Source organism: Microcaecilia unicolor, chromosome 11 (genome assembly GCF_901765095.1).
Source record: "Microcaecilia unicolor chromosome 11, aMicUni1.1, whole genome shotgun sequence".
Taxonomy (NCBI): Eukaryota; Metazoa; Chordata; class Amphibia; order Gymnophiona; family Siphonopidae; genus Microcaecilia; species Microcaecilia unicolor.
The window spans coordinates 206816019-206842866 of NC_044041.1; the positions used below are offsets into that span (position 1 = coordinate 206816019).

The 26848-nt window shown below is 45.1% G+C and overlaps 1 protein-coding gene across 4 annotated transcripts; it reads right to left on the reverse strand.

Annotated features, from left to right (window-relative positions):
- Nucleotides 1–5962: 5962 nt before the first annotated feature.
- Nucleotides 5963–25526, reverse strand: LOC115480749 (myotubularin-related protein 9-like). Of its 4 annotated transcripts, none has more exons than XM_030219620.1 (12): nucleotides 25254–25526; nucleotides 24306–24606; nucleotides 22146–22205; nucleotides 21582–21690; nucleotides 20607–20732; nucleotides 20045–20218; nucleotides 19433–19650; nucleotides 12786–12947; nucleotides 11438–11579; nucleotides 7765–7985; nucleotides 7395–7546; nucleotides 5963–7090 (listed from the first exon to the last, which is right to left on the reverse strand). In XM_030219620.1, the coding sequence occupies exons 2-12, from the start codon at nucleotides 24494–24496 to the stop codon at nucleotides 7002–7004; spliced, it is 1644 nt and encodes a 547-aa protein (XP_030075480.1). In that variant the 5' UTR covers nucleotides 24497–24606; nucleotides 25254–25526; the 3' UTR covers nucleotides 5963–7001. The 4 variants fall into 4 exon arrangements, with proteins under 4 accessions (XP_030075480.1, XP_030075482.1, XP_030075481.1 ...); XM_030219622.1 differs by lacking the exon at nucleotides 25254–25526 and adding an exon at nucleotides 24835–24981; XM_030219621.1 differs by lacking the exon at nucleotides 25254–25526 and adding an exon at nucleotides 24686–24981.
- Nucleotides 25527–26848: the final 1322 nt, after the last annotated feature.

Below are 26848 nucleotides of genomic sequence, written 5' to 3' on the forward strand. Positions count from 1 at the left end.
CCCGAGCCTGTTCTACCTGCCACTCATGCAACGATCTGTCATGGCTCTGAACCAATGGTGTTGAAATTCTCCAATATATCCCAATAAAATTACATGTCCCAATAAATGTATATACAGAGAAACAAAAATTGTAGAATATTTTTCTTTTTATTCAACTGCCAATGCCATGACAGAGCTATGTAATAATGTTACATAGGAAGCAAGTATATAGGAACAATCTCATCAAGTCCAGAGATGAAGTTGCTTACTAATACAATTCTCCTCTAGCTTATATACACTTTTTTTCTTTCCCTCCTCTCCTTCTTTGCACACAATGCTTTATTCTTTATGTGAATCATTAATGTTACAGAAGCCATCTGGCGTCGAGATCTGCCACCATGTCAGTCCCAGGTCCCTCTGATGTAGGCACTGAATGTCTGTCATCCTTAGTGTTGAGTTCTGAGCACAGAAAGCATTGCCCCCCCCCCCCCCCCCCCCCCCCGAGCCTGTTCTACCTGCCACTCATGCAACGATCTGTCATGGCTCTGAACCAATGGCAAACATAGTAGCTTCAAGTAGACAAGAAGCCACTGGCTTGTCCACTCTGACCAGTTAAAAACCAGCAGTGGAAGCTATTTCCAGCCCTCCCTCCACACTTTTTACAGCTGCTCTTTGTAACTGTTCCAAGCATGTCTACATGGCATAACCATCCTGACATTCTGTACCTCCACTGTTAGACTATTTCAGGCCTTATTGATCTCTGGTCCTCCTGAAGTTTCTTATTTAGGAGGGAAGTTATCAACATGGCTACCATTAAGATGTTATTGCTAACTCCAGTTATTAGTAACTAGGTCTCATTACATAAAATAGTTCCTGTGCTAAAACAACACAAGATAGTGGTAAAATAACCCACCTTAACCGCAGCCCACGTTAATAACTTTAGTGTGAAGAGTTTGTCTCTGGTAAGCAGATATTGTGATGTCATAATGCCTCATTCCACCAATAAGAGCAAACTCATCAGTGATGTCACAATGGCTTGATTGTCGTATTACATATAGCAGTGATTTAGCCAGAGCTGATATTGTGATGTCATAATGCCTCATTCCACCAATAATAGCCAACCTCAACAGTGATGTCACAGTGGCTGGATTGTCCTAAACTTGGCTCACTTTTATTACATCTAGTAGTGATTTCCATTTCTAGAGACATTTCTTTTTTTCTTTAAAAGAGGAAGTTATTGACATGGACTCTTGTTAAGAAGTGGTATTATACAGTTATTAGTAACTAGGTCTCATTACATAAAATGGTTCCTGTGCTGACATAGCATGGCTTCCTAGTAAAATAACCCATATTAACAGTGGCCCACGTTAATAACTTCCCCCCTTAGTGTAAAGAGTTTGTCTCTGGTAACCAGAGCTAATATTGTGATGTCATAATGCCTCATTCCACCAATAAGAGGCAAAACTACAAATGCAATAAATAAATAAACCTCATCAGTGATGTCACAATGGCTTCACTGTCCTAGACTTGGCTCACTTTTATTACATATAGCAGTGATTTCCATTTCTAGACATTTCTTTTCTCTTTAATTAAGGGGGAGGGGCAGTTATCAACATTGGCCAACATTAAGAGGTGTTATTTTACTGTCGAGACTTAGTTACTGATTTCTGAGGTTATTGTATAAAATAGGACCACAATGGTAACTGCCCCAGTTAATCTTACACACTAACCTCTTCCTATGTTACGCAATGAAACATAATAATTCAAAAAAACTACAAAAGTGTCGAAAACATCCAGACACTCTGATGTTAGGTGGTAACTATGGCTCCTAGTTGCAGTTTGGCAAATCCAAAGATAACCACCCAAAAGGGGGGGAGATGCGCTACTTTCCTACGTCAAAGAATGCAGAAGCAAAGAGTAGGAAGAGTAGGCTGTTCTCAAAAAAAACGGAGGAGACGTCTGATGGCAATCAAATCTTTATTTTAAGAAAACCAGAAATGACTCAACACAGCAGCCGTGTTTCGGCACCCACGCACCTTCTTCAGGAGTCTTATGATGTATAGCTGATTATAAAAGATGTCTTTTTGTTAAAAACAACATTCACAAACGATGTAAATATAATCCAAAGTTAAACAGGAAAGTTACACCAGATTATATTTATATCGTTTGTGAATATTGTTTTTAACAAAAAGACATCTTTTATAATCAGCCATACATCATAAGACTCCTGAAGAAGGCACGTGGGTGCCGAAACACGGCTGCTGTGTTGAGTAGTTGCAGTTTGGCCCCATCTAACACCCGAAGATGCACTGAGGCAACTGAGCGTAAGCTCCTCTAGAACACGTGTGCTGCAGGCAGACTTGGGAAAGCCAGTACTTATTCCTGGGAGTGAGTCTCATTTGGGACCCCATCTCAGCTAGTGCTGGTTGCGATACTCCTTTGGTCTGACTTAGTGTCATGAGCTACAGGGAGGGGGCACAGGAAAAACAGCTACATTCCAACCATTAGGGGCAACTAGGCAGTCGTCTAGGGCAGTAAAGAGTGGCTGTAGTGCAAGCAAAGCACTGGCCCTGTTGGGCTCACAGTCTCAACCCCATCAGCCTGTAGGGCTAGAGGGAGAGGGGGGGATTTCCAAATAGTCTATGGCTTTTGGAAATTGCTCTAATTAGCTATATACTAAATAAAGTATAATATTTAAATGCATGCCCCCCCCCCCCCTGATATTCAGGCTATGGCAGGCAGCTCGGTTAGCTGCTGGTGCTAACCCTGGGTCTGTTTCCAGCATTGAATATCAGGGTATTTTTGGCCGGCTCTAACTTAACTGGCTTTGTGAATATTCAGCACTGACTGGTTAAATTAGTAATGAGCAAAGATAGGACTAGTATTTACACGGTCCAGTTTGCCAGCTAAACTTAGCCGGCCAGCGCTTGACTATTCATGGATAGCCAGCTATATCACGCTGTTAAGTGCTAATGTTCAGCAGAGGTAACCAGCCGTAGCTGGCTAAGCTATTCCTGGCTGGGTAAATAGCACCAAATAGCTGGCCCATGATTCTACTTGGGTATCTTTGCAGGTGGTCCTGGGAAGCATGGTATTAAGGTGTTCATGATTGTTGAGTATGTGTACACAGCTGGGGTGGGCTGAAGATTTGTCTAGTTCACCTTATTCATTGCACTGGCCCTGGGGGACAATTTTGAGGTTTTAACCTCTGTGCATTATTGTGGTCCGATGTTAAAGTGAGTGGGTCGTGAGCTGAAGCAGATTTGGTCAGCAATTTTTTTATATATATATTTGTGACTGGCTGGTTGCTCCATGGTTGTGTTGTATTGCTGTTATTTTCATATACATTTTGAGTGTGATCCATCAGGAGCAAAGAAATTCAGACTGCTGGGAATTCTCATATAGTAATGCAATGCCAAATACCCTGTTGTAAAAAAAACACATTTTAATAAACTTCAGAAGCATCATTTTCTTTTGAATTGTCTGGTTTGTGGTACAAACAACAGTTTGCTTTTTTACACAAAATCCTCTCGGGTCCATATAACCAGGGTGAATCTGTATAGAGCAGGAGTTCTCAGCCTATCCTCAGGACCCACCCACTCAAGCAGTTTTCAGGATTTCCACCATGAATATGCATGAGAGAGATTTGCATACACTTCAACTGAACATGGACAGTCTTACTCCTGGAGGAAATTCTACGCATGATATTTTAAAATTCTTCAAATATTGTGCGAAATGTGAGCAGGGGGAGGGTACGCTAGTGCATTCCCTTTGGACCTGCCATAAGATTCAGGCATTTTGGAGGCAGATATTTCTCTATCTAGAGTCTCTGGTGAAGCTACGGATTCCGTTCTCACCACAGGGGGTATTACTGGATAAGTATGAAGTATTTCGACTTCATGGTAGAGGGACCCAGCAGCTCATTCGCAAGGCCAGTCTGGTCGGGAAGAAGCTCATAATGGGCGCTTGGACGAGTGAGTCCCCACCAGATTACTGGCATTGGAGGAACAAATTACATGAACTTCTATTGTTGGAACGCAGGGGAGTTGGGTCTTCCCCCAGAAGGCGAAAAGCATTTTTGGCGGTGTGGGAACCCTATATACAATCCTTGTCACATAAAGCTCGCAGTTTAATATTTAACAAGCTCTGATAGGAAGAGATGTGTGTTTTTTTTTTGTTTGTTTGTTTTTTTTTGGGGGGGGGGTTTGTTGGTTTGGTGAACAGTCAGGAAGAGTAAGGACACAGAAAATGGGAAATTGCATTAATAATGAGGGTTTGGACAGGGTCATGGGGGGGGGGGGGTTAATAGACGGTTACTTAATTAGGGTGGAGTGTCATCAGAGTTCAGGCACTCTGCTAGAGCAGGGACTTTTAAATACTGCTGTGATAGTTGAAGGTTCCACTATTTATGTTTGTGACGCAGCATTGCAATATAGTTTTATGTTAGAGGGTCATAAATGGATTTCAATACAATGTGAAAAGCAGTTTATGAGGGATTTTTTTTGGGGGGGAGGGGGGAGGAGAATGCTGGGAGAAATGTTTGATGGTAGATTGTTCTATTCTACGAGAGTCGCACACACATTTGTACTGTATATCTTATCTCCATTTGTTACTTAGTACATAAGTACATAAGTAGTGCCATACTGGGAAAGACCAAAGGTCCATCTAGCCCAGCATCCTGTCACCGACAGTGGCCAATCCAGGTCAAGGGCACCTGGCACGCTCCCCAAACGTAAAAACATTCCAGACAAGTTATACCTAAAAATGCGGAATTTTTCCAAGTCCATTTAATAGCGGTCTATGGACTTGTCCTTTAGGAATCTATCTAACCCCTTTTTAAACTCCGTCAAGCTAACCGCCCGTACCACGTTCTCCGGTAATGAATTCCAGAGTCTAATTACACGTTGGGTGAAGAAAAATTTTCTCCGATTCGTTTTAAATTTACCACACTGTAGCTTCAACTCATGCCCTCTAGTCCTAGTATTTTTGGATAGCGTGAACAGTCGCTTCACATCCACCCGATCCATTCCACTCATTATTTTATACACTTCTATCATATCTCCCCTCAGCCGTCTCTTCTCCAAGCTGAAAAGCCCTAGCCTTCTCAGCCTCTCTTCATAGGAAAGTCGTCCCATCCCCACTATCATTTTCGTCGCCCTTCGCTGTACCTTTTCCAATTCTACTATATCTTTTTTGAGATACGGAGACCAGTACTGAACACAATACTCCAGGTGCGGTCGCACCATGGAGCGATACAACGGCATTATAACATCCGCACACCTGGACTCCATACCCTTCCTAATAACACCCAACATTCTATTCGCTTGACAATGTTCTTTCTGAAGTACCATCAATAAAACTGTTGGAGACTTTGGGGGGGGGGGGGGGAGGAAGGGAGGGAAGAAACATGTAAAATGTTCTTGGAGAGCAAAGTTAATTGTTCTATTTCTCTGTGTTAGCTTGCAAAATGGAAGTTGTCTCTTCAATAAAATATATTTAAAAATAAAATTCTTCAAATAGTTTCATTTGTAGCTCTAAGGACTGACTCCTCACCCAGGCCTGAAATCCTCTACCCCCACTTTTTCCTGTCTCAGACTTCACCTCTCCTAGCTCTCTCTCTCTCCAACCACAGTTCTGTCTTTTCATCCCAGCCTTCCTTGCCCCCCCCCCCCCCTTCCTCTAATTCTATCTGTCCCCAAGGTCTTCCTCTGGACCATACGCCTACTTTCTGTATGCCCAAGCCCCTACCTCCCCACTTTCCCAGTCTCATGCTCTAGCACACTTATGCTCCTCACCCACATGAAACACCCCTAAGTATGGTCTGAGGGTAGGCACAAGTGACAAGTAATAAAGGAGCAAGAGGATAGGATTCGATATACCTCCTTTCTGTGGTTACAATCAAAGCAGTTTACATATTACCTACAGGTAGTTATTGTGTAGCTGGGGCAATGGAGATTTAAGTGGATTGCCCAGAGCAGCAGTGGGACTTGAACCTAGTTATTCCACACTTGATATACTGCCTTTCTGTAGATACAGTCAAAGCAGTTTATATATTACTGTGTTTGCAAGCACATTTCTGTCCCTACTGGACTCACAGTCTAAGGTTAATGGAGGGTTAAGTGACTTGCCCAGGGTCACAAGGAGCTGCAGTGGGAATTGAGCTCAGGTCCCCCTGGGCTCTCAAGCCACTGTACTAAGTATAAGCGTGTAACTTATGACTCTGTCCACATTCCCCTTCTGCATATGTGTACAAGCATGCCCCGATTTGATATATTGCCTTTAACTGGCTATGCAGGTCAGAACCCTTTTTACAGACCCAAAACTGTTGCACGCACAAAAAAGGTTTATAAAATTACTTTCCAAGTGTTATTTAAGCATTGAAATGTAACATGTGATGACAGAAAAAAGGTTGAGAACCACAGTGCTAGGATCATGGTGTTGGTTCAGTGCTTCATTTGCTGGCAGGAGAAGACATACCCATGCATTTAGGCTGGTCTGGAGGGACTCAAGGAAAGAAAATTAACAGGTAAGACCTAAGTGCTCCTTAAGGGTGTTCAGAGTGCTGATAACAAGCTGTATGAGCATTTTCATTTTTTTCCACTTTGTTTAAACAGCAACCTTGTTCAAGAAGAGCTCCATTAATTTTTCAGAACTCTGGGTTTATAACCATTGCGTAGCCTTTGAAAAATCATGATGTTGAAGATGGCTTAGCAAGTATTTTATCTTCATTAGTCACAAGTCAATAAATTGTCTTTTTTAAACGCCACAGGTAAGCTGTAAGAGTCATTCAAACATTTATCATAGGAAACATTTTAGTCCACTCTTCTCTTATTATTGTCAAAAGAATAATTAATTAAATTGTGCACATCAACTCGCTAGTTTATCACCTCTCCTGTTGTTGATTGAATGTAACACAATGGCAACTTTAAGAGATGACAGTACAGAAGCTGGTACTTCCCTTTTGGGCATTCTGGACCTGCACTGCAGATGGGGGGAGGAGATCTGCGCCGAGTCACGTCCAATTAAGCAACAGTCAAGTCAACCAGTCGCCAGATTTCTGCCTGGGCACGGGTTATGTGATCTGTAGGGATCATCCACTGAAGGAAGAAACCTATCGGGAATAAAAAAAAATGTTTCCACTGATTTGTTTTGCCCTAGATTCTTATTTAAAGATTTTAAGCTTTCCTTTGTGAGAATCTACTCTCTTGCAATCGCTGCTGCTAGGATGAAATGTCTATAGCAAATATCTTTCCAGCACACATTATATGTAGAAAAGCAGTGAGCCCCTCCTGGCCTCCAAAAGCAGTCAGCACAGTGAGTTCTAGTAAAAAAGGCTGAGCCCCTGTTCAGTCAGATTTCTGGAGTATGGAGGGTGGCCTGGCAGCTTTCACATTGCACAGAAGAAAAACACTCACCCGTCCAAAGCTGCATACTCTGAGGCTCAACAGAAGGCCAGATAACAAGGGTGTTCCTCTCGTATAGAGGATTCAGGAACTTCCTACGCTCAGAGGGGTGATTCATCCGGCACCAGAGTGAGTGAGTTTTTTCTTTCAATGCACAGAGACACCTACAAACAGGTCAAACATTGCTTTCAGTTGGTTTTCTGCAGACAGTAGGATAAATGAGCTACATTGAGGAAACAAGAAGGACCTTCTTTCTGGTCAGAATCTAATGTGCATCCTGCATTTGTGTAACTACCAGTAGCTGTCCTATTGTCAAAGTATCTACTCAGGCTTCTTCCACGTTGGGGTCTGCTCTTTGATGCACACTGACTACCCAGCCTACCTCTCTTTCTCATTGTTGCATAGAAAGGTCCCATATTCTGAGGCGTAAGCGTTCTGGATAAGAGAGCTGAGGAAGTGCTCATTAAATTCCATAGAGAATGGAAACTGGCGACCCAGCTGCCAGCAGCAATCCATGAAGAGGAGGAAGATGGGGGCCTCGTGTTTCACGCGGGAGTGGGAGTAAGCAGCTCGGGAACAGCGCAGCTGGAACGGGTGACCTGCCTGCAAAACCCAAAAGAGGAACAATGAAAATGCTGACCAGAAATTAAATGCAGTGGCCTAATGGACATCAATGAGGTAACAGCACAAGAAACATTCTGGGGATTTTATGGTGGAAAGATACCTACAACCTTCTGACCTCAGACTTTGGCTTTGTGGTAGATGCTGTTCTGTATTTTGAAGGCAAACTTTCTTAAGCTGAAGGAAGGGTTATAGGTGAACCAGCTGAAAATGCCTCTTGCTGTGAGGGGAATCTGGACTCAGTGCTTGAGGCTGGTTCTGGTCCTTATGTTCAAGGGTCCTTTGCAGGCACGCAGCAGTGCTTTCCCCTGACCAAGCTATGTGTGTGCTCTCTTCCCGAGGGAGCTGCGCTGTATGGTTTAGAGGCCTTTGCTACAATGGGTGAACTAGAAGAGCGCAGTGTTATAAATAAGGGGAATGGATTGGAGAAGGTGTAGATTAACAGCAGCATATGAAAAAAGGTGAATACAGGACTGTGGATGAAACAGCATTGGGAAGCTGAAACACAGTTAATTCCACAGTTAAACTGCCAACCCTTTGCTCCTTCCTGAGTAGAGGTCAGAGGAGCGATAATCAGGAAATAGCAAGGACGAGACAAATGAAGTCCATCTTACTGATACTCCAGGTCACGGGGTCTCCCTAGAAACCAACTGGGTCAATGCCAGAAGGTTGATGGTGGCCAGGTCCTGTCCACCAATGACACAGGGACACAGGCAGCTGAATAACCAGGAAAGAGCCTCGCTAGTTTGGGCAGCTGTTTACATTATTACCATGTGTTGTGGTAAAAGATTGTGATTGGAGACTGAGTTTTGGATTAAGTACAGGAACTTAAAATCAGCAATAATCTGTATCATTACATTTTCCAAATGCTAGTGTTTTTTAAAAATGTTTTTTATTATGAAGAGAAACAAACCATACAACAGTATAAGGAAAACACACATTACCAAAGGTACAGACAGCAAAATCAATTTCCATAGTCCAAATACACAAATGCAAAACTGTGGTATACATTGGTAAATACTTCTTACTGTAAACAAACCTAACCAAAATGCTCTGCTTGTATGCACTCCTTCCCGTTTGCGGACCAGGTACTTGATGTAAAAGACTTACTGTATCCTTTTCATATCAAGCTGCAAAAATATGGAATTCTTACCTCTAGAAACTAGACAGTTATCCAACTGTCTGACATATAGAAACCATTAATATTTCAAAAGTATTTACTGACCAGATTTTGACTGAACTGTACGATGCTATTCCCTAGGTGTACTTGGAGGTGTATTTTCAAAGCACTTAGACCTACAAAGTTCCATAGTAATCTGTGGAACTTCATAAGTCTAAGTGCTTTGAAAATGAGCTCTTTTTGTAATCTGCATAGAACAAATTAGGGTACATGGGGAATATCAGTGCTATAATGTAATATCTAGTCTTCCATTTATGTCAAAATTAACAGAAGCCCTTGTATTATTATTTGTAACATTTGTATCCCACATTTTCCCACCAATTTGCAGGCTCAAAGTGGCTTACATTTGCCGTAATGGCGGTTGCCATTTCCGGGTAACAGAATTACAAGTGGTATTGCATTAAGGTGCATCCATACATACAAATTACTTAGAAGAAACAAAATTTTACATCCCATCCAGTCTTGCTTTTGTGTCATCGCAGCAAAAAAAAAAAAAAAAAAAAAAATGTGCTCCTACACATCACTTATTCAAACAAACTTAGATCAGAAATAAATTACTCTTCTTTTATCAGTTGACCTTTCTGCAGCTTTTGATCTAGTGAAGTTAATTTTACTCAATAGACTACAGGAACTGGTTTATCAAGAGTAGCTCTCAGTGGTTTCAATCCTATGTCACAGATACAGCCGATAGAATACAATAGCAAGACACTTTCCGCATTTATTGTCTACTCATTTGCAGGGTGCCTTGGGGTTGTATTTTGGTGTCTTCTGTTTAACATTTACATAACTCCTCTATTTAGTTTAATCCAATCTATGGATCTCGCTCCTATTCATGTGAAGATGATGATCAAGTGCTCACCACACTAAGAAGGGGGAAAGTTATCGATATGGGCTACTGTTAAGCAGTGGCGTAACCAGAACTCAAAGTGTGGGGGGAGGGTCCAGAGCCAAAAGTTGGGGGGGCATATTTTGGTCTGTCTCACCCCCCCCCCCCCAATCAGTTTCACTAAAACAAGCAAGCATGTGACGTGAGGGGAAGAGCATGGCAGGCAAGGCAGTAGAGACCAGCGCTGGACAAACACCAGCTGGCAGGGGTTGGGGACCCCTTCCAGCCAAACCAGGGGCCCCAGAGCCAATTATGGGGGGGCCCAGGCCCCATAGCTACACCACTGCTGTTAAGACATGTTATTTTACTGTTAAAACCCAATTAGTAACTAGGTCTCACTATATAAAATGGTTCCTGTGTTAACATAGCACGAGTTACTGGTAAAATAACCCATATTAACAGCCCATGTTGATAACTCCCCCCCCCCCCCCCCCCCTTCATGTGAAGAGTTTCAGTCTCTGGTAACCAGATATTGTGATGTCATAATGCCTCATTCCACCAATAAGAGCCAACCTCATCAGTGATATCACAATGGCTTGATTGTCCTAGACTTGGCTCACTTGTACATACAGCAGTGATTTTCATTTCTAGAGACATTTCTTTAAGAGACATTGTCAATGTGGGCTATTGTTAAGCTGTGATTTTACTGTTAACCTCAGTTATTAGTAACTAGGTCTCATTGCATAAAATGGTACATGTTAGTAGTAAAATAACCCATCTTAATGGCAGCCCAGGTTGATAACTACACCCCTTAGTGTAAAGAGTTTGGTAACCAGAGTTGATATTGTGATGTCATAATGCCTCATTCCACCAATAAGAGCCAACCTCATCAGTGATGTCACAATGGCTGGATTGTCCTAGATTTGGCTCACTTGTATTACATACAGCAGTGATTTCCATTTCTAGGGACATTTCTTTAAGGGAGGACGTTATCAGTGTGGGCTATTGTTAAGATGTGTGTTGTTTTACTGTTAATTCCAGTTATTAGTAACTAGGTCTCATTGCATAAAATGGTACATGTTAGTAGTAAAATAACCCATCTTAATGGCAGCCCAGGTTGATAACTACACCCCTTAGTGTAAAGAGTTTGGTAACCAGAGTTGATATTGTGATGTCATAATGCCTCATTCCACCAATAAGAGCCAACCTCATCAGTGATATCACAATGGCTTGGTTTTCCTATACTTTTATTACATATAGCAGTGATTTAGCCAGAGCTGATATTGTGATGTCATAATGCCTCATTCCACCAATAAGAGCCAACCTCATCAGTGATGTCACAATGGCTTGGCAGTGATTTCTATTTCTAGACATATCTTTTTATTTTGTTTAACTCATTCTATGGTGTCGGAATTGACCAGTCTTTACCTGTATCCACTCCCGCTCTATCAGTGCCTGGAATCCTGAGATTGTCCTGTAGTCTGGGTCCAGAATGACTTGGGCCAGAGCTGTCACTATTAAAGTTGTATCTGTGCCTTCTGATCCATGCACCAACACACAGGCCTCCTCCCTGGAGCAAAGACCAACATTATAGTCAGCCGATACAGTAATGTGACTGACTGAGACAATGACAAAATCCAAAGAGAAAGACGGGGCCAGCCCAATGCCTGAGTGGCAGGAATTCAACCATCCCAGGGTGTTCAAGGCCCGGGTCATGCTTTTTGCTCTCCAGGTCAGCACAGGATGCCGCAAAAGCAACATTCGGAGTCCGGTTTTAGCTGGCAATTCAACACTCGGGGCCCATCATTGCAGGCCAGCTCCTTGAGCTGGAGGGGGAAACATCTTGAACAGACGTGAATGAAGCTCATGGCAGCGGCAGGGGAACAAAGAAACCAAAGTGCATTGTGCAAAAAGATTTCAGCTCAGCCAGTGCCAGGTGAAATGTCTTCTGTTTCTTCTCAAACATTGTTCCCAGATGGAAACAACACTTCAGAACATGTTTCCCCCCCCCCCCTCCCCCAACCCCACCTAATTCTAGAAACTTGCTTTGGGCATAACATCATGTGAACGTTAATAATAATGTCAGTTATGCACATAATGGCATTTTCCCCTCTCCTTTTCTTGGTTTTTAATGTAAACCAGGAAGTTGCATTGACAATGCAATTTTCAATACATCAGGTTTTAGTAAAGAAATAAATTAACAACCAATCACTGTCCATAATTGGGGCTAATTGGCAGTAATTAGCGGTTGTGTGTCTAACTGCTTCTGGTTGGGATTCTAGAAATTACACAGGCAAAATTCAGTGTGCAAGGGAGAGGTGTGGACTTGGGGGGGGGGGGGGGGGGTATAGGTGGGTCAAGGATGTACCTGGCACTTATAGGTGCAGGTTCTAGAATACTGCAGGCCCTGTTTACAAAGGCGTGCTAGCATTATTCCTATGGGCACCTACACAGCGCAGGTTAATTTTGAGCACGCGCTAACGAATGCTATGCTAGCGGCCTTTGTAAAAAGGGCCCCACATTTGCTATGTGTTTGGAAAATGGTCACAAAACACACGATTGCTGTAGGTGGGTAACACTAAACCTGGTTGTAGCAGTCAAATGATACAGATGGATTTCATTTTGAATTCTCAGTGTTTTGTCAGGTCATTTAATCACCATTTTGGTTTTTGCACTCTTGATTTTATGGTTCTGCTGTGGGCGACACCTTGCTTCTCTTTCTTGTTTGTAGATAGCACCTGATGGTCCTTCCTAAGGTGATAAAGGGCACAAGTACCTCTCCAAGCACTGTGCGGCCAGGCAGGCCGTACTCAGCGAGTCCTTCACATGACTCAGCCATTTGGAAGCCTCCAGCTTGCCCAGCCATCGATCCATGTTCTGCGACTGTTCATTGCAGGCCTCCATCAGCTTGATGAAGCTTTCCTGGAGTGAGCGACCCCTGTTGAAATGAGAAAGCAGACACAGTTTCCTCTGTAGGAGAAGATTCAGGTTGTGTACCTTAATTGAAGCCTGAATGCTAGCAGATGCTGAGGGAGACGTCCTTGTCAAGGCCCCTGCAGACTGAGTTTGGGGCGAATAAAAATAAGGCAAAAGAGATATCAGTTTACCCGCCAACAGTAGTCTGGGCTGGCACCTGCTGGCAGAAATTGAATATCTGAGCCATTTCACAATCTTTTTGTGCTGCCTCATATACAGCAGATACACTTGACATGGGCTGGGCCTCTTAGGACTTTTATGTTTTAACTCCTTCTTCATCGGAGCTTCCACTTCAGTCTGACCTGGTTTCTGCTCTCTTATGCTGTCCTTGCTCTGCTCGCAGATACCACTGGAGGGGGGGGGGGAGCTGTAATAATTTTCAGCTGAGAGTGCATAACATAACTTCTTACTTGCACATCTCTGTCCTATGGGTCCTGGTCCCGGCACGCACGCCGGTGGCCAAACTGCTGTCCAGACAATTGCTCTGTCTTTATGCCTGACTTCCTGATACTGGAAGCATTTTAAATTATTTTAGTTTTCGATGAGGGTTTAATAAACAAAGTTATTTTAAGTTCTTGTGGGTTTAAGCAATACATAAATATATTTGAATGCTCATATCATAGTGAGCAATGACATGGAGGTAATTTGACAATGTGTCTTTATAAAGTGGCATCAAAACCTCTCTACATTTCTACCTGCTCAGGGAGGAGGGGGATTGGTGGCAGATGTAAATGTATGCGCATGAAGATTGCACATAGCCATGTATTTTATCATTTATGTATGCATGTCACAACTGCCCCCTCCCCTGCACACACACCCCCTGTGGAATCATCTACACATGAAAACTCTTTTAGAAGTTACCTCTGTAAGGACTAATTATCCCACCTGCCTGCCTCTTTGGTTCTCTGTCACTTTGGGTAGAGAATTAATTCCTGGACATAAACCAGCATTACACACCCATTCCTCCCACTGAACTCCACCACCATGGGTTGCTAGTCTGTTCCAGGTCTTCTTGTCATCTTCCTGTTTGGCTCTTACAGATCCAACACTTAGGGCACCATTCCATGTTTTAACCACATCAACTTTAGGTGCCACTCCCAATAAGGATCTTTATTGCAGACATTTTTTTTTAATTTTGCTGACCCTAGTTTAAAGTTTATTAAGAATTCACTATCCCACCCTTTGGAGTACTACTACTACTACTACTATTTAGCATTTCTATAGCGCTACAAGGCGTACGCAGCGCTGCACAAACATAGAAGAAAGACAGTCCCTGCTCAAAGAGCTTACAATCTAATAGACAAAAAATAAATAAAGTAATCAAATCAATTAATGTGAATGGGAAGGAAGAGAGGAGGGTAGGTGGAGGCGAGTGGTTACGAGTCAAAAGCAATGTTAAAGAGGTGGGCTTTCAGTCTAGATTTAAAGGTGGCCAAGGATGGGGCAAGACGTAGGGGCTCAGGAAGTTTATTCCAGGCGTAGGGTGCAGCGAGACAGAAGGCGCGAAGTCTGGAGTTGGCAGTAGTGGAGAAGGGAACAGATAAGAAGGATTTATCCATGGAGCGGAGTGCACGGGAAGGGGTGTAGGGAAGGACGAGTGTGGAGAGATACTACTACTACTACTACTATTTAGCATTTCTATAGCGCTACAAGGCGTACGCAGCGCTGCACAAACATAGAAGAAAGACAGTCCCTGCTCAAAGAGCTTACAATCTAATAGACAAAAAATAAATAAAGTAAGCAAATCAAATCAATTAATGTGAACGGGAAGGAAGAGAGGAGGGTAGGTGGAGGCGAGTGGTTACGAGTCAAAAGCAATGTTAAAGAGGTGGGCTTTCAGTCTAGATTTAAAGGTGGCCAAGGATGGGGCAAGACGTAGGGGCTCAGGAAGTTTATTCCAGGCGTAGGGTGCAGCGAGACAGAAGGCGCGAAGTCTGGAGTTGGCAGTAGTGGAGAAGGGAACAGATAAGAAGGATTTATCCATGGAGCGGAGTGCACGGGAAGGGGTGTAGGGAAGGACGAGTGTGGAGAGATACTGGGGAGCAGCAGAGTGAGTACATTTATAGGTTAGTAGAAGAAGTTTGAACAGGATGCGAAAATGGATAGGGAGCCAGTGAAGCGACTTGAGGAGAGGGGTAGTATGAGTAAAGCGACCCTGGCGGAAGATGAGACAGGCAGCAGAGTTTTGAACCGATTGGAGAGGGGGCTTACAATCTAAAATATATAAGACAAGGGGACAACACAGACAAAGACAGGATTAAGATATGAACTATTAGGGCAAAAGGGAGAACTACAGTAATTCATTGGATAGAAAGGGGAGGAAAAAACAATAGGGAGTGCCGTGGACGGCCATAATCGAATGGGGCGACCAAGCTTTCCTGAGGGCGTCCTCGCAGGACGTCCCGCGAAGGGGCGGGGAAACCCATATTATCGAAACAAGATGGGCGTCCATCTTTCGTTTCGATAATACCGTTAGGGACGCCCAAATCTCAACATTTAGGTCGACCTTAGAGATGGTCGTCCCCGATTTTCGGCGATAATGGAAACCGAGGACACCCATCTCAGAAATGACCAAATCCAAGCCATTTAGCATTCGTAGTACACTGGTCCCCCTCACATGCCAGGACACCAACCGGGCACCCTAGGGAGCACTGCAGTGGACTTCAGAAAAAGCTCCCAGGTGCATAGCTCCCTTACCTTGAGTGCTGAGCCCCCCAATCCCCCCCAAAAACCCACTCCCCACAACTGTACACCACTACCATAGCCCTTAAGGATGAAGGGGGGCACCTAGATGTGGGTACAGTGGGTTTGTGGTGGGTTTTTGAGGGCTCCCATTTACCACCACAAGTGTAACAGGTGGGGGGATGGGCCTGGGTCCGCCTGCCTGAAATGCACTGCAGTACCCACTAAAACTGCTCCAGGGACCTGCATACTGCTGTCATGGAGCTGGGTATGATATTTGAGGCTGGCATAGAGGCTGGAAAAAAATATTTAAACATTTTTTTTAGGGTGGGAGGGGGTTAGTGACCACTGGGGGAGTAGGGGAGGTCATCCCCGATTCTCTTTGGTGGTCATCTGGTCATTTAGGGGACATTTTTGTGGCTTGGTAGTAAAAAAAAAAAAAAAAGGGCCAGGTAAAGTCAGTCAAGTGTTTGTCAGGGACGCCCTTCTTTTTTCCATTATCAGCCGAGGACACCCATGTGTTAAGCACACCCCAGTCCCGCCTTCGCTATGCATCCGACATGCCCCCGTGAACTTTGGTCGTCCCCGCGATGGAAAGCAGTTGAGGATGCCTAAAATCGGCTTTCAATTTTGCTGATTTGGGCGACCCTTGCCCATCTCCCGATTTGTGTCAAAAGATGGGCGCCCTTCTCTTTCGAAAATAAGCCTGATAGGCTTCTTCCAGGCACCTCCTGACTCAGCTGCCACAAAGAGAGATTCATATATATGCGTCTTTCAAGAGGTACATTTTAAGGTCTGTTTTAAATTTGTCCAACGATGTCTGAAGGCGAAGAGAGACTGTCAATGAATTCTAAAGATATGGCCCCTGTTCATTGAATATAGCATATCTAGACTGTTCATGAGTTCTCTCTCGATTGCTAGATACAACTAATTGATTGTGATGCGATGAACGAAGTGCGCGGATGGAACAGTAAGGAATAAAGTGACGGAAAAGATAAAGAGATTGCTCAGCCTGTAATGTTTTGAAAACAAGTAATGCAAGTTTAAATATGGTAGGTTGCATGATTGGGAGCAAATTCACTTTTTTTTTTTTATTGCATTTGTATCCCACATTTTCCCACCTATTTGCAACTCAATGTGGCTTACAGAGTATGGTTATGAAATAATCATTTTGTGATAACAGGTACAATTCTTAGTGTTTGAAGATTAGGTGAAGGAAGATAGACGAAAGGTGTTAGGTAGTAGGATATATGGAGTAATATGGTCGTATTTATGCGAGTTAGTGACAAGATGAATAGCAGTGTTCTGGATGATCTCTAAGCGACAAATTTCTTTTACTCGAAGACCTTTGTAAAGAGATTTACAATAATCCAATTGTGAAATAACTAAGGAGTGAACTAATATGTTAAGTATTGCCGGTAGAAGGAGTGAACTGAACGTATAAGTCGTAGCTTGTAGAAAGAGCACTTGACCGCTTGAGAAATTTGTGGGAGAAATGAGAGGTTGGAATCGATAAGTACGCCAAGGATTCACAAAGTCTCTACTCGGGGGACTGGTGTATTAGCCAGAAAAAAAAATTTGATGAACCTAGAGAAGGGCTAATTTTTTGTTGGAAGAAAACTGGTTTTGATTTTGTTGGATTTAAAAGTAATTTGTTATCCTTGAGCCAATCGGAGAGCTGTGAAAGTTTTTGATTGACTGTAGCAATCTCATGGGAGGTACATGTACGTAATGGGATAAGTACTTGAATGTCATCAGCATAGACGTGTGCAGTAAGGCCTAATGATTGCACCAAGGTCAGCAGAAGGGCCAGGAATACATTGAATAGTGTGGGAGACGAGATCGAACCCTGTGGAACACCACAGTCTGGACCAAATGAAGTGGAAAGACGATTATCTAGATACGATGCAAACCATTTTAGAACTGTTCCTGAGATGCCAACAGACTGGAGGCGATACAGAAGGATACGATGATCAACTAAATCAAAAGCGGCAGACAGATCGAGCGGTAGTAAAAGTACCTTGATCAAGAAAGTAGTAAATGAAGGAAGTGATACCTATTAGAGTAGTTTCAATGCTACGATGTTGATGGAATGCAGTTTGATTGGGGTGCAGCAAAGAGAAGGTTAGCTATAAGGTGGTAATTTTTTGGATCCATGCTCAAAGCTGTTGGATCTTTGATTCAAGGTCTTAAGATGGCAACTTTCCAGTGACCTAGCACGGAACCTAAAGAGAGGCTGAGAGAAATCATAGATTGAATGAAGGGAAGTAATCACTCTAGAGAGCATTTTAAAATGCTTGAAGGGATTGGGTCTATTATGTTGAGCTGCTTGATTACTCTGCTCAGCTCTGCAGTCAACGGCTGAGTAAACCGAGTCATGGTATCCCATGGAATCCCAGGAGACGCTGTGCAGGGAGAAGTCGATTCTGATAAGTTTGTGTTGTATTCATCTTCCTTGTAGGAGTATTTATTTAGTTATTTATTTAAACAATTCGTAGACAGCTCTCTCTCACAGTACTAGGTGACTTCCAGAATTACATACACAGTAAAATCATTCGAAACACAAAATTAACATATGACATCTGTTCAGGGCTGGAGCAGAAACTGAGGAGGGGGCCCTACTGCTGGTTTCTTCAGTTTGAGGCAGGTATGGGGGCCCAGGGTAATTGCCCTGTTTGCTACCCCTAACACCGGCCCTGCCTCTGTTCTTCAGCTATCTGTGCTGTGTTCATGTGTTTTCACATGTGTGATACCTGCATGGAACACTATCAAATCTGTGAGCCTGGGACCATGTCAGGAGCCATGAGTGGACTGGAGGAACCATGTGGTCTGAAATAGGTTCTCTCAGTGCCCCAGGATTTCATTTTGACAATGATAGTGATTAATTAATTGAAGTGATATGTAACTATGCCATTATTCTCAAAATTAATAAATGTAGCACTGACAATTTGAGGAAGCCTACTCTGATCTACAAAGGCATAATACAAGTGCCTTTCAGACCTATGTACGCAGTATTGAAACTGTTCTCTGCAGTAGTTACTGGAAAATGGAAAAGTTAGGTTCCCTACTGGTGGCTGTTCTCCCCTCCTCTCTACTGACCCCAGTGGTCTTCCCTACATGTTCAAATACAACCACCCAGAAGCCATTTCCATGGAGCATGTTGCTGGCTCTGATGATGTCTTGAGAAAAGCAGAGGTCCCTCTGTCACCTTCATCCTCACCCAGCAATTCCTGCTTCTGCTTTCCTTGTTATGGCAGTGACAAAGCAGTGGCATGGACACACCCGCTATTAGTACTTGTTATAATGAGAGCTGGGGGGGGGGGAGGGGAGTAGTTAATCAGACACACCCGATATCAATACTGGATACAATGAGAGCTCAGGGGAGGGGGAATAGACATACCCAATATCAATATTGGACATGAGAGCTCAGGGGGAGGGGGAGTAGTTACTCGGACACACCCGATATCAATACTGGATACAATGAGAGCTCGGGGGAGGGGGAATACACATACCCGATATCAATATTGGATATGAGAGCTCAGGGGGGAAGGGGAGTAGTTACTGGGACACACCCGATATCAATACTGGATACCATGAGCTCGGGGGAGGGGGAATACACATACCCGATATCAATATTGGATATGAGAGCTCAGGGGGAGGGGGAGTAGTTACTGAGACACATGTAGTATTGGTGCTGGATGGAGGTGGTATCTTAAGAGGGGGGAATATGGCTAATGACGAATGTTCGACGGTTCTTGATCCTACCTTTCCAGGGGCCTGTGTAATCTCTTCCAATATGGATAATTTGCCTTGGTCTCAGTCCCGCCGCCCTTCATCCTTGCCTGCTTGGCTGCCTGAGGCGATCGTGTGTCGATGATGTATCCCCGCTCCCCTCCGTCGAGCACAGCACTCAGCAGAATTTCATCCTCTTTGCATCGTTTCCCGTTGGGGCCTATCATTGGCTGGCTGCTGCGTAACATGACCTATGAACTCACAAGAAAAAGGCGGTGTGAGCCGACCACAGTGACGTTTGACAAGGGTTTGTAGAGACATTTTCCTCAAGCAGCTTTCTATCCAATGTGAAACGGTGAGGTAGCCGAGTTAGTCCACTTTTAAAGGTAATAAAACAAATCAGAGAAAATACATTTTTTTTTATTAGCTTTTGAAGGTAACCCTTTCATTTCTGATCTGAAGAAGGGTTACCTTCGAAAGCTAATCAAAAAATGTATTGTTAGTCCAATAAAAAAGGTATCATCTTATTTTCTTGTGTGTTTTGTTGTATTTCTAGTTATTACCTTATCCAGGACCCTCTAGAATCAGCTCATCGACAAAGTGAAGGAAGTATGAGAAGGTGTGTAAGACTCGGCCTGGACTTACCATTCCATTCTTCTTGTGATAATAGCTAAGAACAGGGAATCGGCCTCCGTGCCGGAAGTTGGCATTTGCCTTCAGGGATTCGTCGTCTATGGCTTTAGGAACAATGAGGAGAGGTGGGTAACTGGGACTGACAGTGAAATCCTTGTTAACAGTACTCAACCTCCAAGCATCTGTCTGGGAAAGAACAGAGGCTGCCGTCACCCTCTTAAAACTGCTTTACAGAACCAACTTAAGTTCAGTTCCTGGGCCCAGAAACTGCTCTGCAGACCACCCAGGTCAGTAACATTCACAGCCTCTGGATGGGGTGGGGGGGGGGGGGGGAGTCTCACTGAGAAGTAGTGATCCCATTTAGGATGCAGGTGTACCAGGCTCCAGGAGTTGTGGTATTATAAAAAATGGGGGGAGGGGAGGGGAGGGGGTGGGAATGAAAGCTAAAGAACTAGTAGAAACCTGCAGGTAAAACCAGGACCATCTCCGACACAGACATCGAAGTATTCGAAAAGAATTAGTCCTAACCAGAAGCAAAATACCTGGCAGAGTTTTTCCCTTGAGACCCACTTACATCTGCTGTAATTGGCTGGTAATAATCTTCTAAGGAGTAAAAGTCCCAGCCTTCCTCCAGTTTCCAACCTTCAGGTCTGAAGTAGAAGGGGTACATCAACATAACAGACTCCAGAGAAGACAAGGCCTGGGGGGGGGGGGAGCGGGGACAGCATACAGTAACCAGTGGGTTTCACATTACATCTAAGCACTAACAGAGAACTCAAACACTACACGGATGGAAAGTCAAGTCTTTCGCCATCCTGAAAATGCCAAAACAAACACTGCAGAAGAAAAAGGACCGACTTATGTTAATAATGAACTTAAAGTAAACAGCCTTCTGCTTCATGGACAGTCTGCTTTCCTCCTGGAGAGATGCCAGCCTGGAACAGCTCTCTCCTGAGAACAGGGCACGTGAATCTTGAGCAACTCTTACCGCCCCTGTGCCCATCCACGCAGGCTGAATATGATACATGGGAGCTCACGGAACAGCACTGGCACTGTGCTTAGGTTGTGCATTTCAGGAACACTAAGCCCCTTGGAGAGGTGATCAGCCCCTTCAAAAGGGGTTCAGACCCATTCTTGCTTCTTAGTGCAGTTACCTAGGTGGATTTTTCCCTTTGGTAAATTCACCTCAGAGGTGTTGAAAGGCATGAAAACTGCCTCTTCTGTAGTCAGTTCAAATTGGTGACAGCCTTAGCAATGCCTCATGCTCTGCACCTCATCTTTTCAAACAAACCAAGGAGCTAGCACTGGGTCAGGTGCCTGCCGTGACGAGAATTTCCTTTATCTTATTTATTGCATTTGTACCCCACATTTTCCCACCTATTTGCAGGCTCAATGTGGCTTACAGAGTGTTGTTATGACATAGTCATGACAGGATCTTAGATACCCATGCCCCCATGTCTGTCCTACGATTAATGGAGTTCCTTTCTCTTTTCTTGCTTTTGATTGTACTGAAACCATAAACCATAACCTGGGAGAGATTCACACTCACCTCAATAGAATTAGCAACATCCAGACACTCCTCCATGCCAGGAAAATCCAGTCGGATCATCTGCAGATCTTTACACTTCAAGGTAATTGTTCCAGAGGAACTTGGAAACCTGCAGAGAAGGCCAATATAAGTGGAGTCAAAGACTTTATCAGCAGAAGGCTGAAAATCCACATACAGCTCGGTGTGTAGTTGCGAATGAATACGTATGAAAACAGCACATACGTGTTTGAATAAATGTGGTTGTGGAGAGTGGCGTAAATTGCACCCACCGCCCCTGCTTTGTATAGAAGCTCAAGGAGATCAGAAGTGGCTCCCTTGCAGGCGTTCCCAGATTTATCTGAGGTGAAGCCCCTCACCCCTGCACTCTGGGGGCTCTTTCTGAAATGATTGCTTGGGGACACTTCAGAAAAACTAGAACTCTCTGTTCATCACAGAAGCAGCAGGACGTCTCTCCAGGGAATGCTGAAGCTGAGCAGAAAGCAGGAATCTGGTTAGTGGCAAAGCAGCATATCCAGGAGTCTAGCACTGGTTATACTGACAAACAGGGGAGGGCGAGATGCTAACCTGGTCTCCTGCTGGAAACTTTTTGTCCGGTTGCTGTGATACAGGCCTAGATTCTGAACACTGAGTTACGGAAAAGAAGAGATTTCAGTATTGAACAGTCAGATAAAAACTCAGCATTTTCATATTCACGTGAGTGGAGCTGAGCAGCCAGAGAGAGAATTCTAACCCAACACCAGCTGCCCTTCCTAGGCCATGTTTTCTGGTTTTGTATTTCAAGTGATTCATATCAGTCTTCTGCCTCTCATTTTAAGCAATAGAGTGAGTTTCAATGATGCATCTGCACAAGAACCTTACTTCTATGAAGAAGCTGGAGCCCGAGACCCCTTCTGACCAAAAGGTGATTAGTGCCAAATGAACAGAGAGCAGGTTTTATTCATAAGGACTTTTACTCCTCTGTTCCCATTGATTGATTATAATCCATAACCTTTACGAACAATTTGGCTTCTCATTGGGTTTTGCATTTTCAGTGAGGTGGTGTCTGAGACATACCCAGGAGGGCAGAAATGACCCTGAAGAGGAGTCAGGGCTCCTTTACAGCTCAAAATAATGGTATTTGAGTGGAGGAGTGGCCTGACTGGAGGAGTGGCCTAGTGGTTAGGGTGGTGGACTTTGGTCCTGGGGAACTGAGTTCGATTCCTGGCACAGGCAGCTCCTTGTGACTCTGGGCAAGTCACTTAACCCTCCATTGCCCCATGTAAGCCGCATTGAGCCTGCCACGAGTGGGAAAGCGCGGGGTACAAATGTAACAAAAATAAAATAGATACTATTGGAGATTCTACATGGAATGTTGCTACTGTTGGAGATTCTACATGGAATGTTGCTATTCCACTAGCAACATTCCATGTAGAAGGCTGCGCAGGCTTCTGTTTCTGTGAGTCTGACGTCCTGCACATACGTGCAGGACGTCAGACTCACAGAAGCAGAAGCCTGCGCGGCCACATTGGTGATCTGCAAGGGCTGACTTCTACGTGGAATGTTGCTAGTGGGACTCTGGGCAAGTCACTTAACCCTCCATTGCCCCATGTAAGCCGCATTGAGCCTGCCATGAGTGGGAAAGCGCGGGGTACAAATGTAACAATCAGTATTTACTTCAGGAGTTGGTGTCCAGAGGATCAGAAAACACAAGTTACAGCCTGCCTGTCTGACCATTCTGAAGTTTACAGTCAAGACAACCAAATTTTAGTGGCTGAAGAACCTTTTTCCAGAGTCGTAATGTAAACTGTGGATCTCAGGATCTCAGACAAGCACATACCGGAGGGGTAAAGTCTGCAGATGAGAATGTTATAGGAAAGATCAAATCCTTACTGGGTCTTTCTTTCCAAGCCTTCTCCATATTTGCATCTTCTAAACTGTGATTTCTGTCATCACTTGCTCATCTCACTTTTTAAATTTCCCCCTTTGTCTCTCTCTTATATGCACAAACCTACCCAGCCAAACTCTGGCGACATCCATCCCTGAGCAAAGCCTCCGACAGGTGCACCCCAGTCCTCCCCTTATTCCAACACAAACATCAACTCATCATCACACCCAGCCATAGTCTTCCTCACAGACACACCCACCATACATCACTGCTGGCCCTGCAATCTCCTCCTGTCAAACCACCAGTCAGCTCTCTCTCCTAGGGAAGAAAGAGACATTGGGGGGGGGGGGGGAGAGGGGGCTAATTGTTAGGTTCACTTTGTTGTCAGGTTTGCACAGAAGAGAAATAATTAAACTGGATAAACTAGATAAGTCTTATAGTTCTTATCGGTCATTATTATGTAGGCCCTCCATCACCAAACTGCTCATGAGAACAAAGAAGTGAAAGTGAAGTGGGTCCTTCAATCTTGGTCCAAAGAATTCTAAACTGGTGTCCACCATGCTTTCAGTACTGAGTGTAGCAATGGTGCTATGCTGCTCCATGAGAGTGTGGCAGGAAACCCTGAGGTTACTGCTGAGAAATGAGACACACAGTAACACAGTAGATGACGGCAGAAAAAGACCTGCACAGTCCACCCAGTCTGCCCAACAAGATAAACTCGTGTATACCTTACCTTGATTTGTACCTGTCTTTTTCAGGACACAGACCATATAAGTCTGCCCAGCACTATCCCCGCCTCCCAACCACCAGCCCCGCCACAGACGAGACTGTCCCTCCCTTTTCACAGGGCCCCCCCTCACCTCTTTTCCACAGTGTCCACGTTGCGATGCAGAAGCCACAGTTCCAGACTGTCCTTTTCCCCCTCAGCCTGAGCAGACAGCAGTAGATGATGGCTGGTGATGCACAGGGTCCCTTTGACTGGTGGCACTAAGGGACGGGACAGCAGTACATTGTCCACCTGGGTGGTCTTGATCAGTTCTGACAGCTCCATGGCCTGGCCAGGGGGGGGCCAGTGACTCTTGTCTTGGCTCTGCTGCAGGGAGAAGCCGCTGTATACAAACTCTCATTCAGCCCAAGATCAGCAGTTACAAGGCGAAGGCACTAGGGACAGAGAAAAAGCAAACTTTTTAGCCGGGGGTGGGGTGTAGAACACGCAGGTGGATTTAGACTGAGCTCATACCCAGGGGAAGTTACACCTCCCAGAAACCCGATGCCCTGGAGGGTTAAGTGACTTGCCCAAGGTCACAAGGCGCACAGTGAGATTTCCAACGCGCATTAAACCTTAAGGCTACTCGTCCACTTTAACTCTCAGCCCTCCCTCCTACTGACAGCAGGGTCCTGATGGGCCGGTCGGGCTTTCCGGAACCTCTTGTGGTGTCTGTTTCTCCAGCCCGGGCTCCCACAACCGAACCCCTCTTCCTGCTCCCTGGACCGATACTACAGGAGGAACTGGCAGACTGAGCGCAGAGAGGATGTGCGCTTTAAGGTGGGCTGGCTCTGCGGACACGTCCCCTTTTGGCAGCCGGGGGGGGGGGAGGGTAACTGGGCTGCCTCCCCACTCCATCAGTGCCTTGATCTGATGATGGGAGCCCTGGGACAGAGATCTCACACTTTTCTCTCAATCATCACATTATCTTTCAGTATTTGCAATGGGATAAAGAGCAAAACGGGTACCCCCCCCCCCCAAACTGCTGCTGGTTCCTTTCATGCTCCCCCCCCCCCCCCCGGAAATGTTATCCCCTGCATACCTGGCTATCCGGAATTTGGCAGAAGCTAGAAGCTGAGAGTTTCCTCTTCTCGTGTCCGCACATGGATGCGTTCAAATGCAGACTTTCCCTTTGAGGATTGATTGCCCACCACCCCCAGCTTTCATGGCTTCCTCCCAGGCTGGGGGTCTGGGGACTTCCAGGTTCCACCTTAAATGTGACAGCTGTAACCCAGCCCGAGCCCCTGAGCACAGCTGGAAGCGATAGCCAATCCCTTCCGAGATGGGAGGCCCTGATGCACGAGAGGTGGGCGGGGCTTGGGATTTAGACGCGCATGATGGAGCTTCGAGCAATGGAAGCGCTTCATCTCAAAAAGCGAAATGCCTGGACCGGGGTTGCTCAACTCAAGGAGGTTTAATGGCAGGAGATGGCCTGAGCCTATTATCTGGGCTGAAGGCAGTGGGCGGAGCTTGAAAGCAATAGCAAACTTGTAAGGTTTTATTAGACGACTTAGGTTTGGTTGGGCAGCTTTGGAGGGCTCTGTGAAGGGGGGGAGGGGAGGGTTATATTCAAAATGTATTTGTCAGTGCTCCAGAGCTTGCTTTTTTATTGCAGGGGCGTAACCAGACAGCAGATTTTGGGTGGGCCTAGTCAAGAAGTGGGTGGGCACCAAGTGTTCTCCTCCCCCCCCCCCCCCCCCCAATGCGATGAGGCCAGTATCAGCAGCTTAGGTAGTTTAGATTGCTGAAGTGGAGAGCGGTGGTTTCAGCACCATCAGGGGGATCCCCACTAGCTAGCACTAAATATGTGCTACTGTTGGGTGGGCCTGAGCCCTAAGTGGATGGGCCCCGGCCCACCCAGACCCACCTGTGGCTACGCCACTGATTTACACTCCTATATTGTGGATTTCAGTTTGCCGCGCTATTTGCCTGTATTTTTTTCTTTTTATATAGAAAGAATACAGATAGATTAGCAGCAGTTAAAAGCTCAAAAACATTATGACTGGATATTCCTTCTGTAAAGAAAATGAACTTGGTCTATATGAGAGCATTCATTTGCATTCCAGGGAGCTAAAGTATGAAATAGTTTACCTCCAGGAATTTGCTTGATTTCAACCTATAGTTCCTCCCTGGGGACTCTCAGGACAACTTATTACACCCTTAAATCTCACATCGCATCACTTCTCGTTAGGAGTGCAGTGGCTAGTAGCAGCACATCTATGATGGGGGGGGGGGGGGATCCCCAAGCCCCACCAGCCAGAAACCCCCAACAGCTCTCCCTCCCACTTACCTTTAAATAACAGATTTTCACCAGCAGTGACTGATGCACACTGCTCGCGCTGTCCCCGCAGCCTTTCCTCTGATGTACTCCCGCGTACGCACTTCTGATGGCAGGGGTTCGGGTGGAAGGGGCCCGGTGGAGGAGGCGGGTGGGACTGTGGCGCCGGACCCCCTCAGGGGGGGGCGGCAACGACAACCTGGGAGGGTGGCAGTGGGGATGGGGCCCGGGGCGGCCTTGTCCCGGGCCCGGCCCAGTCTCTCGGCGGCCCTGGTGGTTGGGCAGAAGAGACCAAATCACCTGTGGGGTGGGGTTTTTCTGTCCACCCACCTTGGGCGTTTGGCCACGCCCCTGCTATA

Bases quoted from the DNA above. Each gene is read 5' to 3' on its own strand.
- LOC115480749 (XM_030219620.1), bottom strand. From the start codon at position 24,496: ATGGAGCTGTCAGAACTGATCAAGACCACCCAGGTGGACAATGTACTG. The intron at 21,691-22,145 runs GTTAGCATCTCG...CCTTCTCTGCAG, and splicing joins AGTTTCCAGCAGGAGACCAG to GTTTCCAAGTTCCTCTGGAA. The intron at 12,948-19,432 runs GTAGGATCAAGA...TCATTTCAACAG, and splicing joins TTACACAGGCCCCTGGAAAG to GGGTCGCTCACTCCAGGAAA.